The 18,235-nt window shown below is 38.1% G+C and overlaps 1 protein-coding gene and 1 long non-coding RNA gene across 2 annotated transcripts in view; one reads left to right on the top strand and one right to left on the bottom strand.

Moving 5' to 3' along the window:
* LOC121029782 (uncharacterized) overlaps positions 1 to 6,878 on the bottom strand; it is a 22,597-nt gene extending 15,719 nt beyond the window's left edge. The window contains exon 1 of the long non-coding RNA XR_005789888.1: positions 6,790 to 6,878. This is a non-coding gene — a long non-coding RNA (uncharacterized LOC121029782). The remainder of the gene's footprint in view (positions 1 to 6,789) is intronic.
* Positions 1 to 18,235, top strand: part of MDN1 (midasin AAA ATPase 1) — a 174,773-nt gene that overhangs the window by 78,308 nt on the left and 78,230 nt on the right. The window contains exons 34-43 of the mRNA XM_040474169.1: positions 3,120 to 3,338; positions 4,058 to 4,255; positions 5,629 to 5,837; positions 6,778 to 6,900; positions 8,644 to 8,841; positions 10,125 to 10,232; positions 10,582 to 10,770; positions 14,748 to 14,837; positions 14,943 to 15,206; positions 15,497 to 15,758. Coding sequence (XP_040330103.1) covers positions 3,120 to 3,338; positions 4,058 to 4,255; positions 5,629 to 5,837; positions 6,778 to 6,900; positions 8,644 to 8,841; positions 10,125 to 10,232; positions 10,582 to 10,770; positions 14,748 to 14,837; positions 14,943 to 15,206; positions 15,497 to 15,758 — 1,860 coding nt within the window. The remainder of the gene's footprint in view (positions 1 to 3,119; positions 3,339 to 4,057; positions 4,256 to 5,628; positions 5,838 to 6,777; positions 6,901 to 8,643; positions 8,842 to 10,124; positions 10,233 to 10,581; positions 10,771 to 14,747; positions 14,838 to 14,942; positions 15,207 to 15,496; positions 15,759 to 18,235) is intronic.

Here is an 18,235-nt window from a genome sequence, read left to right as displayed (position 1 = left end):
CCTTTTTTTTTTTTTTTTAACATTTATTTATTTTTGAGACAGAGACAGACAGAATGTGAGAAGGGGAGGGGCAGAGAGAGAGGGAGACACAGAAGCCGAAGCAGGCTCCAGGCTCTGAGCTGTCAGCACACAGCCCAACACGGGGCTCGAACTCACAAACTGCAGTATAGGGGCGCCTGGGTGACTCAGTGATTAAGCATCCAACTCTTGATTTTGGCTTAGGTCATGATCTCACTGTTTGTGAGGTCGAGCCCTGCATCAGGCTCCATGCTGACAGTACAGAGCCTACTTGGGATTCTTTCTCCCTTTTTCTCTTCCCCTCCCCTTCTCCATGCGCTCTCTCATTCTCTCTCTCAAAAATAAATAAACTTTTTAAAAAAGGGCAAAAAACTGTGCAGGATAAAATGGGAAACTAGAGGGATGCCTGGGTGGCTCAGTCTGTTAAGCGTTCACCTTCGGCTCAGGTCATGATCTCATGGTTTGTGGGTTTGAGCCCTGCGTTGAGCTCTGTGATGACAGCTCAGAGCCTGGAGCCTGTTTCAGATTCTCTGTCTCCCTGTCTCTCTGTTCCTCACTTGCTCATGCTCTGTCTTGTCTCTCAAAAATAATGTTAAAAAAATTTATAAAATGGGAAACTAAGTAAAGATTTTATTTCCAGGTTTTCTTTTTTTTTTTTTTTTTAACGTTTATTTATTTTTGAGACAGACAGAGCATGAACAGGGGAGGGGTAGAGAGAGAGGGAGACACAGAATCTGAAACGGGCTCCAGGCTCTGAGCTGTCAGCACAGAGCCCGATGCGGGGCTCGAACTCTCGGACCATGAGATCGTGACCTGAGCCGAAGTCGGACGCCCAACCGACTGAGCCACCCAGGCGCCCCTCCAGGTTTTCTTTATAAAGATACATAAGATTTAATGGATCTAATATTTCAACTAATTATGAATTCTGAATTGAATTCTGATCCTGCTGAGAATACTCAAGATATACTTACTGCATTATCTAAATAAGAATATAAGTACCCTTGAGTTCTACTTACTTTCTGTAGGACTTTTGTTCACAAGTTATAGTAGTAATTTTATCTATACATCCACAGTATGAATTAAGCAGAAAAGATTCCATTAAGTCAATGTTTTGTTTTGTTTTGTTTTGTTTTGTTTTGTTTTGTTTTGTTTTTTTAATGACCTCTGAAGGGCATGTGGGCTTTTCTTAGTCTCACACTCTTACGACAGTACATCTAAAGATACTGTGTTTTCGTTAAAATGACATTTTTTAGAATTATTTCCTTGAGTTGTATTTCTAAAAGTGGAAATAAGGAAATTCATAGTTCTCATTGGTTATGGCCAGGTTGCTCTCCAGAAGGATGGTCCCAATCATAATTCTACCAGCAGCTTAGTAAATGTGCATGCTTGGGATAGTTTAACATGGAGTTTTCTTTTTTTTTCTAAATATAATGAAATCCATTGTTTTATCCTTGTAACTTTAATGAATAAGCTAAAATTTCATTTTCTTTATTAGTGACGAGCATTTTCTATGATACATTTTTTTAAAATGCCAATCATTTTATTTTTATTTTATTTTTATTTTATTTATTTTTTTTTTTAATTTTTTTTTTCAACTTTTATTTATTTTTGGGATAGAGAGAGACAGAGCATGAACGGGGGAGGGGCAGAGAGAGAGGGAGACACAGAATCGGAAACAGGCTCCAGGCTTTGAGCCATCAGCCCAGAGCCCGACGCGGGCTCGAACTCACGGACCGCGAGATCGTGACCTGGCTGAAGTCGGACGCTTAACCGACTGCACCACCCAGGTGCCCCTATTTTATTTTATTTTTTAAAGTAATCTCTATACCCAATGTGGGGCTCAAACTCATGATCCCGCACGAGCATGCGAGATCAAAAGTTGCATGCTCAACTGAGCCAACCTAGTCATTTTACACATTAGCATTTATTATTATATATTTTTCACATGGGTTTCTATATTTGGTTACCTTTTAATATTTGTTATAAAAAAAATCCCTATATGAACCCATCTACCTTAGCTAATGAAATTCTGTTCAATAGTGATGGTTTAATTCCCCTCTAACAATGGATCAAATTGTCAATTACATCTTGTAAACATTTGTGTTTTTTTTCTGTAGCTAGTTTTTTTCTAAGTAATTCGCAGTGTAGCCTTGAAGCCTATTGCTGAATGGTCTACTTTATATTATAGCAGTGATGATTCCTCCTCATCATATTTTCTTTTTTTAAAATACATTTTTGGTATTCCTACTTATTAGATAAATGTTTACTGTTGGCTTCAGAAGTTCCATAAAGTGCCTTACTAAATTTAATTGGCTTGGCTTTGCTCTGCTTTTTTTTTTTTTTTTTTTTTTTTTGGACAGAGCCCTCATGAGAGGGAGAGAGAGAATCTTAAGCAGGCTTCATGCCCAGCGCAGAGCCTGACATGGGGCTTGAACTCAGGAAACTGTGAGATCATGAGCTAAAATGAAGAGTAGGACACTTAATCAACTGAGCCACCCGGACACCACAAATTGTCTTTGCTTTAAATCTACATTACTTAAGAAGCATTTTATTTCCAAATATTTTACAATATGAAATTGTGATAATTAGAATACTTTAACTTAAATCATGGAACAAAATTTATGAATCCTCTAATTTGCTGAATTCTGAGGGATGCATCAATTTAATAAAAGAAAAAGCCTGAACTAAATGCCACTGAAAATGTGGCATCCCCATTCCAGTGGATCAGTTTAAAATACAATAAAATTTATGTATTTTCTAAAATCATTGTGTCTTAACTTAAAAATTGTATCTGAACAGGAACCAAATGAATACTTTCTTTGAGTAGTTTTCAGGGCTCCATCTTAGGCTGTAATTCTCAAGGTGATTTTTCTTTTTTGGTAGGTATGGTATGCTATTCATGAACCCCTTGGGAATGTAGTAAAGCTATGGACCCCCTCTCCTTAGAAAAAGCAGTAATGTACATTCACAAAAATTTGCATATAATCTCATGAAACACAGACCTCTTTTAGGCCATTTCTGGGCCCTCCATTACAAACCCCTATTTTGTAGTGTTTTATTACAACCAGTTCCAAATTGCTTTTTACTTCCTTGTGTCTTAGGGGCTGACATAGCTGAGGTGATGCTGGATTTCATTGAATGGCTGACCCACCAGGAATTTGGCCGAAGGTGTGTGGTCAGTATCAGAGATATCCTGTCCTGGGTTAACTTCATGAACACAATGGGGGAGGAAGCTGCTTTGAAACGGCCAGAGACCATCTCCACTGTGACATCTTTTGTCCATGCTGCATGCCTGGTGTACATAGATGGAATAGGTTCAGGTATGTTGTCTGTTAGCTGGTGTGGGGACAAGGAGGTTAGGGTAGTGGGGAGAAAGAAATGGAATAAGCCCAAACCTCTGACCTCTGATCCAGATACTTTGTAAAATCACTTAACTCTAGCATTTCCAAGACCCAGAATAGATTTTCTTTTCTTTTTACTCTTTTTGAGAGGTGGTTGATGTAAAAGATAGGCTGAAGCTTCACATTGATTATAGTCCAGGGTAACTGGTAAATGTGAAGTGATAAGTGATTATGAAGAAAAAGAAGATTGTTGGAAATGTCCTTGCTCCTAAAGGACTGAGGACTGGGTAATTCTTAACATGAATAGTCATTTATATTGAATGGGCCTGAATCCTTTAGTTTTTTTTAAGTGTACTACAATTTCTTAAATTTCACTAAGTTCTGTTTTTTCAACAGTGAAGATTAGAGATATAAACCAAAATGATCACTAGTACCACATTAATTACTCCTTCCTCCAGACTGACTTATCATGGAGTACATGGTGCTTTACTGAATAAGCTGCTGCTAATCTGTAAATTATTGGGATGGGAGGGGCAGACCTTTTGCCTTTGGACTATTTACACTAGCAATCATATTTTGGGTATGCTTCAGCTAAGGTTTAATTTCCCCTGGAAACTGCCCAAGAGCTCCTGATGTGTACATATTTGGGAAGCTTGGTGTCAAACTGTTGTTTGATGGTCTGATCCTCTCTATTTTAGGGGTAACTTCCTCAGGGTTTGGTACAGCTCTCTTGGCTCGCAAAGAATGTCTGAAATTCCTAATCAAGAAACTTTCCAAAATAGTGAGACTTACAGAGTGTCAGAAAAATGAATTGAAGATTTATGACAGACTCAAGGCCAAAGAATTTACTGGAATAGATAACCTTTGGGGAATTCATCCATTTTTTATACCAAGGGGTAAGAATGATTTTAAATAAATGAAGGTTCTCTTCTTGTAGATCATGGGTACTTCACTTTTGTTGTGACTTTTAGTGTATCCTACTTCTGATTATTTTCAAACTAGTTATCTGAATTAGAATCTGACTTGGCATAACCAATCATAATTGCATGAATGATTAAAAATACATAACTGGCACGTAAAAATAGGGGAAAGTATAGTTTTTAATCTATGAATAAAATGTCTTATAAAATGCATTTATTTTTTATTTGGTGCTTAAAACCAGAGCATTCCTATAGTGATAATTCAGCCCAGGGTGTATCATCATGAGGATGACCCTCATCCCTGCTTACAAAAACAGTTTTGTGAACTGTTGAGGACTTGGGTCACTCATCTTCCTCTCCCTGGCACCTGACATGAGCAATCCCAGGCATTCAGAAAATGTCTGTTGATGGAGTGAATGGATGAATGAATGAATAAGATTGTTGCTTGTCTAGCAGGGTCATCTGTTTCTTGTCCCTTCCTCCCTCCCTACATTAATAATTGTTGAGTGTCTGAAATGCATAGAGTGGCAGTTACTGGGGGTTCATTGGTGAACAAAATCAGCCCAGGTACCTGACCGAATGGAGTATAGCCCATTTCTCTCTCCCTCTTCAGTACTACTCTTCATCCCTGGTGGTGCATCAATGATTTAAGTTCCCTAAGTCATTGTCATAGTATTTAATTCTCATGTAGGAGCTATATGTTAGTGGCATGGGACTGAAGTGGTCCTTGCTTCTGCTTCCATAGCTGAGGTGTAATAGATGTTTTCCTAGCCCTCCAAATTGGTATATGAAAAGTTTATTCCAGGAGACATAGTAGTACAGATGTTAAGCCCTATAAAACTGTTATTAGCCTGCATTATAGTTACATTATGGGTTAAAGATGCATCCTGAATTGTCTTGGTGACATAAAAACATTGGATGAAATTGCCTATATGGAACCATGTGGCCAATACACCTAGCATACACTTGATTTTTAGGAAGATACCAATTTATAAAGGTAAATCGTACAAGTACTTGAAGTAATTCCAGGTGTAGGTTGTGAAAGGAAAAGTGTGCTTGCAGTAAGACCTATGTATGTATGCATAGACCTAAGTATATGCATAGGTGTAAGAGCTGGAGAGATCTGAGTAGTAGGCACAGTTGAAGAACGTGTGCTGCTGGCTATTGCTTTAAAGCAGTTAATGAATCTAAAAGTGGTGAAGTGTTGAAATAGGGTTGAGCATTTTCATCACAGATGGTACTTCACTGACTGAAAGTCTGCTTGGTAGGTTCTTAAAATCTTGGCTTGACATGTATATATGATTTGCTGATATTCATCTTCTATGTGGCTTTTCTTTTCTCTACTTAAGGACCTGTCCTTCACAGGAATAATATTGCTGACTATGCACTCAGTGCAGGCACCACTGCTATGAATGCCCAGAGGCTCTTAAGAGCTACAAAATTGAATAAACCCATTCTCCTGGAGGGCTCTCCTGGTGTGGGCAAGACAAGTTTGGTGACAGCATTAGCAAAGGCTTCAGGCAACATCCTTGTTCGAATCAACTTGTCAGAACAGACGGTAAGCTTAGTCATTCTACAGCTGATGAGGATGAGTGTAGGGAGTAATGTTTGTATCTGTTTATAGAGTTTCTTATTCAGAAATAGTTAGGACATTTTCCGTACCTCAGATATTTCATGGTGGTAAAGACCACACCAACATGACCTTCAAATTAAGTCTGCTTTTAGGTTCGTTAATAGCTGATATCTGTAATCTTATTCCCCTCTAGATGCTTTATTCTAGTTGTCTTTTGAGCAATAGTTACCCAATTCAGTGTATATTATAACCTTGTTTTTTGTCATTTCTAAAAGGGAAAAATTAGTAGAAATAAAATGGCCTTTAAACAGTCTTAGGAAATAATGGGACAAGAGGTGACAAATGAGACTCCCTGGACGTTGTTATTGGTCTTTGTTTTGTTTTTTGTCTTTATTTTTTTTATTTTTTTTTTTAAAGTTTTTTTTTTCAACGTTTATTTATTTTTGGGAGAGAGAGAGAGACATAGCATGAACGGGGGAGGGGCAGAGAGAGAGGGAGACACAGAATCGGAAACAGGCTCCAGGCTCTGAGCCATCAGCCCAGAGCCCGACGCGGGGCTCGAACTCGCGGACCGCGAGATCGTGACCTGGCTGAAGTCGGACGCTTAACCGACTGTGCCACCCAGGCGCCCCTGTTTTTTGTCTTTAAAGTTCACTAATTAATTTCCAAGTATAGCCACAGTTGAGAACTGCTGATATAGAGCTCCAACTCCAGTCCATTGATACTTGCAGTATTGTGACAAAAAGGTTTTTGAGGGCATGTTTGGGCTCCTGGTACAGAGTGCTAGGTTGATTAGTTCTGTTGTGGTGGGTATGAAAAGGAAAAGTAGCATAAGGCTCAAGAATTTATCAGGTTAGACTTAAGGTCTTGGGATCTAGTAAATTTTTTAATGTAATGTTTTCCTCCTTTCTACCCCCTCTTAAAGGACATCACAGACCTGTTTGGAGCAGATCTACCTGTTGAAGGTGGCAAGGGAGGAGAGTTTGCCTGGCGGGATGGCCCTTTGCTGGCGGCTCTGAAGGCAGGCCATTGGGTTGTGTTGGATGAGGTGAGAGGTTTGTTGTTCCAAGTATAGGGTCACAATGGGAAGAGCAGTTGTACTTTTCTTGTTTCTAGGGCATATCTCAGTGGGTTGTCATGCTTTTTTGCTAGTAAAGACAAATTCTCTAATGAAGAAAAATCCTTCATGGTCTCTTTTAAGAATGAGAAAAGTCACTTATCACAAAGCACATATAGAAGCCCCTGTGTATACAAGCTACAAACCCCGGCTTTTGTAAGCCAGCTACTAGAGAAAAACTATCTCTTGTCTTTTTTTTTTTTTTTTTTTTTTTTTTTTTGGTAATGTTTATTTTTGAGACAGTGAGCAAGAGTGAGAGTGAGGAAGGGGCAGAGAGAGACAGAAGGAGACAGAATTAGAAGTAGGCTCAGAGCTGTCAGTACAGAGCCTGACTCGGGGCTCAAACTTATGAACCGTGAGATCTTGACCTGAGCCAAAGTTGGACCCTTAACTGACTGAGCCACCCAGGCACCCATGTCTCTTAAGTTGTCTTAAGAGACATACAAAAAATGCTGAGAAAACGGTCAGTGGTACATGTGTATGTTAGATAAATGAATGAGTAGAAGAATGGAGCCCCTCATGATACCTGTGATAAATGCTGGATCTTAGTGACTGACAGGCACTGGAGATAGAGAAAAGTGATGCACAAAAATAAAACATTTAAGACTGTGGGCCAGTGTGTCTGGTCACAAGATTCCTTTGGAATCTGAAGCTGGAGGGCAGACTGTGGTACTTCTTTTCAGCTGAGCTGCTGCTTACTTACCATGGAGGAGATATTAAGGAGAAGGAGCTGTCATGTGGACCACCCATCCACCTCAGTTTTTAGAAGATGTCTGATAGTATTACATTCTTTAGCCAGAAAAGAAAAAATGCCTAGTTTTAAAGCTTAAGGCTTGAGACCATTTTCCTACTGGGTGGAAATGCATCTAGGTACCCAAGGCATTCTTGACTGCAGTCCCATTTAAGAGCAGCTTTTAGAACTTGACCTGTTTGGGAATATTCAGTGGAATTTGTGCTTTTGAGTGCTTCTATAAACATGATACTTTAAATTCTGGTATAATATAGTCTGGGTTTTTCTGGTCCATTTGCATTTTATTGATTTCACATTTTCCCAGTTGAATTTGTCCATGTTACCTAAAAACTATCACACTTCACATCCCTGAGCTCTGAAGTCAGCATCTGAAGACCTCCATTCAGCTATTTTCATTTTTGGCACAGAAACTCCTTGTATTTGTTCTTGTTCACAAAACTCTTAGTGGAAGTTAGTTATGTCTATCCATTAATGTGGTTTATATCATGACTTTGAAGCCCATTTGGAGATTTCAGTCAGTATTTGTTCTGGGAAAGATACTTTTTTAAATATGTAGAGAGCTGTCTTCATCTTTAAAGATCTCAGAGTGCAAAAGTGAGATCTGTGTGTTGGCATGTTTTTTTTTGAAAGCTATGATTTATGGGATGGGTCCATATAGGTGAATACAGTGGATACAGTGTAATTTTAGAGAAGATTTTAACTGCTTTTTTAAAAATTCAGTCTGAGTATTCAATTTACTTAAGTTACTGTCAGTTTATATCCTTCAGATGTCTCTACCACATATATATGAAATAATAAGATGAATATACTTGGCTTCCTCCTCCTGAAGATAACACTTATTCTACTTTTGTGCCTATTATTCCTCTGCTTTTTGTTATAGTTATACAGTGTATGTAATAAATGTGTGCACTTTCTTCAAATAGCTCAACCTGGCTTCTCAGTCTGTATTGGAAGGACTCAATGCTTGTTTTGACCACCGAGGAGAAATTTATGTTCCTGAGTTAGGAATGAGCTTTCAAGTACAGCATGAAAAGACGAAGATTTTTGGGTGTCAGAATCCCTTTAGACAAGGAGGTGGGAGGAAGGGCTTGCCAAGATCTTTCCTTAACAGATTCACTCAGGTAAGATTTGCTGTTGCCATGGAGACCAAAGGTGGAGTGTTGGGGGTGATAAGACTGCTGGCATGTAGCTATTAGGATGCTCATTATAAGAATGAGAGAGCTTCAGTTTAATGATGTATTTCTCAATTCCATGTCTTTATATGACAAATACTAATGCATCCAGTTCCCATCATCACTTCCCTCCTGCTGTGAGTCCCTTTGTTTTAAGTCCTAGAGGACCTGATGTGTTATCAGTTAGTGGAGAGTAAGGTCACCATTCCTCTAAGATTTCTATTACTGTGCTCAGGATAAAGGCCAGTATTTGACCTTTCTAGGTATCTGTGTGATGTATGAAAACATGTAAGTTTTTAAAAATTTTTTTTAATATTTATTTATTTTTGAGAGACAGAGACAGTGCGAGCGGGGTAGGGACAGAGAGAGGGAAGACACAGAATCCGAAGCAGGATCTAGGCTCTGAACTGTCAGTGCAGGGCCCAGTATGGGGCTCAAACCCACAAATCGTGAGGTCATTCATGACCTGAGCCAAAGTCAGAAGCTTAACTGACTGAGCCACCCAGGCACCCCAAAACATTGAGATTTTTTAATGATGAAAATAATGCATTGTAGTTAAAGAAAAGGGAAAAATAAAATCCAGTATTCTCCATATAAGGGTCAATCATTATTAACATTTGGTGTGTTTTCTTACTGCCTTTATTCTCATTTACAGAGATAGGAGTTGTGTGTATGTATGCTTACTTGTTTTAACATTTATTTGCCAAATTTTGACTAGCCTAGAGGTTTGTAAATGGCCCTAGATGTTAGCTTTCTTTAATGTCCTTTTCTGTTGACAATTAAGAATTAGAGTATCTTTTCGGAATAATTTATTATGAAAAATATCAAATATATTGAAAAGTTGAAGGGATTTTGAAGTAACTGCTCATATGCCCTACCATCTAGAATTCTGAGTGCATTATTACATAATGATAGGAAATTAAAAAAAAAAAAACAAATATACTTAAAAAATATACTTTAAAAAAGTGGTATGTTATCTTTTTTTTCTTTAATTCAGTAGAGTGGAGCTAATAACACTACCAACACCTCTGTGTAAAGTGTTTAAAATATTTTATGTGATTCTGTATGTTAAAATGCAAAAAAATAGATTTCTGTAACTGAATTTTTATATATAAAATGAGGTTTGATACCTTGGTGTTAAATAAAAACTTTGCATCATAGGTGGTAGTCATTTCTGGTGTTTGGTGAAGAGATGCTATAGCCTTTCTTCATGTTATTTTTGGATTCTGTAGGTCTTTGTGGATCCCCTTACAGTAGTTGACATGGAATTCATTGCCAGTACTCTGTTTCCAGCCATTGACAAAAATATTGTTAAGAAGATGGTTGCTTTCAACAACCAAGTAAGTACCTACTTGTATTAACTGTTCTTTGTTTTGATGGCTGTAATTGAACTATCATTTCATCGTGGGACACTATCACATTTACCAGTCTTTTTAAAAATAAAGCACATTGAATTGTCCCAGTTTCTAGTGGAATAAACTAATCATCTGAGGATTATAGTAATTCAGATCTATTTTGTATATCAGGTTAATGCTCAGAGAGTATTTCTGGTTTAGATGTCTGCGTTGGGTGAAGGAGACATTTGTATCAAACCTGCTAATTTCTGTTTCAGATTATGCATGCCTTATAGTACTTAATACAGTGCCTACCAGTGGGACATGTTTCCCAATAATAGTGTTTTCTTTTTAGATTGATCACGAAGTGACTGTTGAAAAGAAATGGGGGCAAAAAGGAGGACCCTGGGAATTCAACCTTCGGGACCTTTTCCGCTGGTGTCAGTTGATGCTGGTTGACCAGTCCCCCGGGTGTTATGATCCTGGTCAGCATGTGTTTTTGGTCTATGGTGAAAGAATGAGAACCAAGGAAGACAAGGAAAAGGTGAGTTTCATACTATTCTTTGGGTTTCTTTCCATCTGAAAGTTGATTTCTTCCTAAGAGAGAGAAAGGGCATACTCACTCATAACATTCAACACAGTAAAGCTGCTTAGAATTAATTAATTAATTAATTAATTAATTTTTAAATGTTTATTTTTGAGAGAGAGAGAGAGAGCGCATGCAAGCAGGGGAAGGGCAGAGAGAGGGGGAGACACAGAATCTGAAACAGGCCCCAGGCTCTGAGCTGTCAGCACAGAGCCCGACGTGGGGCTCGAATTCACGAACTGTGAGATCATGACCTCGGCTGAAGTCCGCCACTTAACTCACTGAGCCACCCAGGCACCCCAAAGCTGCTTAGAATTTAAAAATTAAACAGACCAGATGTTCACCGACTTCAAAATCTCAAAGTGCACCTTTCTAAGTTTCTGCGTGATGTATTAGTTTGCTTTTGAGTATACAATTTGCTTATCCATCTGAATTCCAAATATTGCAAACCTTGTTAAAGCAATATTGCCCTCCAGTAATAAAGAACTAGGTCCTTGAGGGGTGGGAGAGAGGGGAAAGTGGGTGATGGGCATTGAGGAGGGCACTTGTTGGGATGAGCACTGGCTGTTGTATGGAAGCCAATTTGACAATAAATTAAAAAAAAAGAATTAGGTCTTCATCTTTCTAGGCATAAAGGAGAGAAACAGGAGGAGATAGGTGATACTCAAGTAGAGAAGGAGGGTTTTCTGTTTTTAAATAAACTTTGAATTACAAAGTATTTTATCTAGAAAATATAATTAGATCTATAAGAGGGTATTCTGTATCTCATTGGCAATAAAAATATCCCTTCGTAAATGGAGTAACACTAGAATTCCTAGCCTAATAAACTAATAATGTGTTCATTTTGCCTTGTGGTATTTAAAGTCTGATCTCACAAGATACTCATAATAGCTGCAGGTAGGAGGCACTATCATGACCTCTGAATAGTGAGGATCCAATGCTCTTAGTCATGGGGTATCACCTATAGTAAATAGTAGAGCCAGCACTTCTACATCGCCATTGTAGCTAAATGTTAACTCATTCATTATGTGCAAGTGGCTTTTGGTCAGTATATTAAGACAAAATATTCACCCAGTATTTTTTTATTTTTATTTTTTTACAACTCTGTTATATATAATTCATATACTATTAGCTGGTATTTTATTTTCTTCATTCATTAACTAAATTATAGTATATCTATTGTGGCCAGACACTGGCCAATTTTTGGATAATTGATATTATTCAGATAGTATGTTACTGTAGAGTGTGGAAGATTTCCATCACTTTCTAATTCAGTTATTGTAATTCACACACCCAAAAAAGTGAAAAATAATAATAGGAGAAAGACTTGTAAAAGCTGGAAGAATTTGAGTAAATTGAGTCTGACTTTATAAAACTAAACCAACTACATTGTGAAAGCATTTTTAATTTTAATTTTGGTAGACTGTCAGGGAGATGAGATTATATTCTGCCTTGGAGGGAAATATAAGCTCAGAAATCACCTGGACCCAGAAATATGTGACAGGAGCACTTTCTCCTATGCTGCTTTTTGACTCGTCAATGTTTGGTACTGATAATGATTTTATCTTTACAGTTTTTTCCTAATGTTTCTGAAACTCTTTTATTAATTTATTTAGTTGAGGTATAATTGACATATAACATGAGTTTCAGGTGTACAACACAATGATTCAGTATTTGGGTGCATTGTGAAATGATGACTACAATAAGGCTAGGTAACATCTGTCACCTTACGCAGCTACAAAAGGCTTTATTTATCTATCTACTTATTTATTATTTATTTACTGATATTTTTAAGAGAGAGAGTATGCATGCATGTGCACTAGCAGGGGAGGGGCAAAGGGAGAAGGAGTAAGAGAATCTTAAGCAGGCTTCAAGCCCAGTGCTAAGCCTTACAGTGAGATCATGACCTGAGTTGAAATCAAGAGTTGGACATTACTTAACCGACTGAGCCACCCAGGCGCCCCAAGACTTTTTCTCTTTTGATGACAACTTTTTAAATCTGTTCCCTTAGTAGTTTTCAAATACATAATATGGTATTATTATTTAAAATTTTTTTTACTAGTTTTTAAAGTTTATTATTTTTAAGAGAGAGAGAGAGAGAGAGAGAGAGAGCAGGGGAGAAGCAAAGAGAGAGTGAGAGAAAAAATGCCAAGCATGCTCCCTGTAGTCAGTGCAGAGCCTGATGCGGGGCTTGAACCCACTAACCATGAGATCATGACCTGAGCTAAAATCAAGAGTCAGATGTTTGACTGAGCCACCCAAGTGCCCCTATGTTTATTTATTTTTGATTTATTTTTGAGAGAGAGCGAGCATGAGGGGGACGTGGGGGACGCAGAGAGAGAGGGAGACACAGAATCTGAAGCAGGCTGTAAGGCTCTGAGCTGTTAGCACAGAGCCCAATGAGGGCTCGAACTCAAGAGCAGTGAGATCATGACCTGAGCCGAAGTTGGATGCTTAACCAAGTGAGCTACCTAGGTACTCCATGTAATACAGTATTATATTAACTATAGTCACTATACTGTACATTCTATTTCTATGACTTATTTTATAATAATTGTTATTTTTATTTTCTGACTTTAGTCCAGTGTATGATGATTAATATGAGTATTGCTTTGTTAGAAGTATGCAGCTTTGTATACATATTTTGGGTGGCTGGAATTTTTCCTGCTGCTCTGGGCTAAATTAGTGTATTTTACACACCCATATCTTTCCCTCCTGCCCCAACTCCTCTTTAGAAGAAACCCAGCAAAGGGACACATAAGTGGCTCAGTTAAGCGTCCGACTTCAGCTCAGGTCATGATCTTGTGGTTTGTGAGTTTGAGCCCCTCTTGGGGCTCTGTGCTGACAGCTCAGAGCCTGGAGCCTGCTTCAGATTCTGTGTCTCCCTCTCTCCCTACCCCTCCCCCATTCGCACTCTGTGTGTGTGTGTGTGTCTCTCTCTCTCTCTCTCTCTCTCTCTCTCTCTCTCTCTCTCTCAAAGATAAACATTAAAAAAAAAAATTTAAAAAGAAGAAACCCAGCAAATAAGTAAGGTTAATGGAAAGTTTTCTAATCATATTTCTGGTAAGGGAGGGATAAATGAATGTAAATAATCAGATAACTTTGAGTGTCATTCTATGTAAATATTTATAAACCTAAAATGGTGTTTTGGGATGAAACTGGCTTCCAAGATTTTTTTTTTTAATATTTCTTTATTTTTGAGAGAGAGAGACAGAATGTGAGCCAGGAGAGAGGCAGAGAGGGAGACAGAATCTGAAGCAGGCTCCATGCTCTGACCTGTCAGCACAGAGCCCACTGCGGAGCTCGAACCCACAAACCATGAGATCATGACCTGAGCCAGAGTCGGGTGCTTAAATGACTGAGCCACCCAGACGCCCTGCCACCTCAAGATTTAAAATCAATTACCATGAACAAATCCTGTAACTCTCATGAATCCCATTATCCATATCTGTAAAGCATAAATGATACCTATTTTGCAAGGGTATGAGGATCAGGAATAACCTGTTGAAAGCACCCACTATAATAGTCAGTACATTAGTAGAGGCTTAAGAAATGGTCATTTTTCTTCATAATCTTCAGACTTTTATTCTCTTCTACTTCTTTTTAGGTGGTATCTTGAATGGTGAAAGCAGATTCATTTTTCATCTGTAGATTTGCAATAGTGTCCATGGCTTTAATTTATGGGGCATTCTCACGGGAATCCCAAATAGTTTGAGGTTAGGTGACTACTATTTGAGTTCCAGTTTACTTTCATTTCAAGATTTAAATAAATGTTATCTATCCTTTTTATAAGAGAAAAATCAAAATGATAGGAAAATTGTGACTAGTCTTCACTCAGTTTTATGACCTCTCTTGCTGTTCATGTCTTCTAGAAGGTTTGGCTCAGAATTTGGTGAAATCATTTGTGTTTTGACTGTATTATCATCTTCATTTAGGTCATTGCTGTATTCAAGAATGTGTTTAGTTCAAATTCCAGCCCATACATGGGAACCAGACTATTTCACATCACTCCCTATGATGTTCAGGTGAGGCAAGCAGGATAATCCTCTATTCTTTTATAATTTTCTATGATTTTCTCTGCTCCCACTACTAGGCACACTTGTAAAACCTCACTGGCATGTGTTTTTCAGCTGGGCTACTCAGTCCTCTCCCGTGGCAGTTACGCTCCTCTCCTGTCTCGCCATCCACTGTCTCTCCTGCACCAATCATTACAGTCTCTGGAGTCAGTTATGAAGTGTGTGCAGATGAGCTGGATGGTCATCCTTGTGGGGCCAGCCTCTGTGGGCAAGACCAGCCTGGTGCAGCTCCTGGCACACCTTACTGGTCACACGTTAAAGATCATGGCTATGAACAGTGCAATGGACACTACGGAGCTTCTAGGTGGATTTGAGCAGGTAAATGGTCTGCCTTCATATTTGCAGGCAAAACATCTGTAATGCCATGGTCTGATTGATGGTCTTTTGTGTTGGTGAGTACAAATAGGATTATTCTTTTTTTAAGTAATCTCTGTACCCAATGTGGGACTCGAACTCATGACCCCAAGATCCAGAGTCACATGCTCTACCAACAGAGCCAGCCAAGCATCCCCTACCCCAACCCCCCAACCACTTTTTTTAATTTAAAGGAGTGTTCATTTGACTCTGGCCAGTGGCTATGATGAGTTTTTGTGCTCTGGAAATTGCAGGTTGATCTTATACGGCCATGGAGGCAGCTGCTAGAAAAGGTGGAAGGCACTGTAAGGGCACTTTTAAGAGACAGCCTCCTTATCAGTGCTGACGACGCAGAAGTAGTGCTGCGAGCCTGGAGTCATTTCCTTCTGACTTACAAACCCAAGTGTCTTGGAGATGGTGGTAAAGGTATCACGATGGAGATTGTCAACAAGCTGGAAGCAGTATTATTGCTTATGCAGAGACTCAACAATAAAATCAACTCCTACTCCAAGGCAGGTATGTGTGTTTGGATGTGTATCAGATACATAGTATTGTGCGTATAGTGTCCATATATAGGTAGTAATACATTTGTAATGTAATGTCTGCAATTTTTTATTAATGTAATAGTTATTAACAAAACTTGAAAATCTTTGTTTTAGAAAGTAAAATGAAGCTGATGTAAAATAATTCAGAATTGATGATCCTAAGCAAAGCAAAAGTAACAAAGAAATTGGTTAGTGAGTTTGATAGTTTATATTGTATGTGATCAGCTATAATGGTAAATCATTTGCATCTAAAGTTGGTTGTATTTTTCTTGGCTTAAAAACAAAGTAATTAAGAAATTGAGAATTTTATTTTATTTTATTTTTATTTTATTTTGTTTTGTTTTGTTTTTATTTATTTTTGAGAGAAAGAGAAAGAATAAGCGGGGGAGGGGCAGAGAGCAAGGGAGACACAGAATCCAAAGCAGGCTCCGGGCTCTACGCTCTGAACTGTCAGCACAAAGCCTGATGCGGGCCTCGAATTCATAAACCATTAGGTCATGACCTGAGCTGAGTCGGATGCTCAACTAGCTGAGCCACCCAGGCGCTCCTGAGAATTATTTTATTTTATTTTTAAAATAAAATTTATTTTGTTTTATTTTACTTTTTATCTTTAAAAAATATTTATTTACTTTGAAAGAGAGAGTGGGCATGCACATATACACACGCTTGAGTCTGTCAAGGGGAGGAGCAGAGAGAGGAGAGAGGCAATCCCAAACAGGCTCCTCAATGTCAGCATGGAGTTTGATTTGGGGCTTGATCCCATGACCCTGGGGTCATGACCTGAGCCAAAATCAAGAGTTGGATGCTTAACTGACTTGAGCCACCCATGCAACCCAAGAAATTGAGCATTTTAAATGGGAGAATAGAAGTCTAGATTTATCGTTAGTATGTCTTTATTAATTTCATATAGAAAGTGGTAGAAATTCTGCAGATAACATGGAAACTTCTCTCATTTTGTGGCGCAGTTTTCTGTGTAGTGATGAGCATATGCCCTTAGGGAAGATTAAAAGGCTCTTCGGTTGTGTCTGTCACTATGATTGTTATCTGTTATTTCCAGAGCCTTTTTGTAACTGGTTACAAAGTCATTCCTTAGGGATAAAGAAATGAGACTCCTTTGTTCTATCTCTATAAACAGTGTATCCATGGCTGTGGGTCAAATAGTTTACTTTCTTAGGCTAGGCAAGAAAATGATTTTATTGTTGGTTTGATTTGTTACTTCTGAATTCAAGCCCATCATTTGAATTTGAAATTCTTTGCTCATTCACTCAAATTAATTGTTAGAGGTATTTAGTAGAGTTGTACATTACTTTATATGTATATATATATATAAAGTACTTTACTTTTATATATAAATTATAAGGTATATAAAGTATTTACTTGTATATATTTTAATTTATGTATATTTTAAATACGTATTTTACAATATATATTTTATTTTGTATATATTTTATATTGTAAAACTCACCATTGCGATATGAATTCCTACTGGGAGATAACTCCTATATTAACTATTTGCATTTAAAGCCTCACAACACCACTGCATTACAAAAAAAAAAGACTATCCTCATTCTATGCTTGCAGAAATCAGTGCTCATAGAGGTTAAGTAACGTACTCAATGTCTTAAAGTTACAAAGTGGTTAAACTAGACCTTGGATCTGATCCTCTGATTGTAAAGCCTTGAATCTATATATCTGTGCTTCTATATATCTTTCAGCTAAAATTTAAATATTTATTTATTTAGGGGCACCTGCATGGCTCAGTTGGTTGAGTGTCTGACTTCGGCTCAAGTCATGTTCTCACAGTTCGTGAGTTGGAGCCCTACGTTGGGCTCTGCTGACAGCTTGGAGCCTGGAGCCTGCTTCAGAGACACAGAAACTCTAAAAAAAAATTAAATATTTATCCATTTAATATTTATTTTTGAGAGAGAGAGAGAATGTGCGTGTGAGCTGGGGAGGGGGAGAGAGACAAGGGGACAGAAGATCTGAAGCAGGCTCTGTGCTGACAGCAGAGTGCCTGACTCAGGGCTCGAACTCACAGAACCAAAGTTAGGTGCTTAACTGAGCCATCCAGGCACCCCTAAAATTTAAATATTTAGAGTACATGCTCACAGCTCGTTCTAAATACAGGTTTTTATTTAGGATTCACTTTCATACTGAGTCATTTCTTAAGGGTACTAATAGAGTGAGGAAAGGTGAGTCTAAAACAGTCTACTCTTTTATTTTTGGTTAAAAATATTCTTTCTTTCTAAATATATCTTTTAACATTAGTACGAAGGTGTATGACTGTTAAATATATTCTAGTTCTCTCGTGTTCACAATTTATCTTAAGTGCTTCTGCTTTTTTATATCTGTTTTAACATCTTTGCTAATTTCATCATCTATGACTTCTGGGGCTGTTCTGTTGAGTTTTTTCTCCTGGTTATGAGTGATGTTTTCTTTGTGTGTCAA

The sequence above is a fragment of the Herpailurus yagouaroundi genome, unplaced genomic scaffold (assembly GCF_014898765.1).
Source record: "Herpailurus yagouaroundi ecotype Mexico unplaced genomic scaffold, PumYag 139, whole genome shotgun sequence".
Taxonomy (NCBI): domain Eukaryota; kingdom Metazoa; phylum Chordata; class Mammalia; order Carnivora; family Felidae; genus Herpailurus; species Herpailurus yagouaroundi.
Note: the sequence above shows the minus strand (reverse complement) of the source record. Positions and strands in the feature narration are given on the sequence as shown.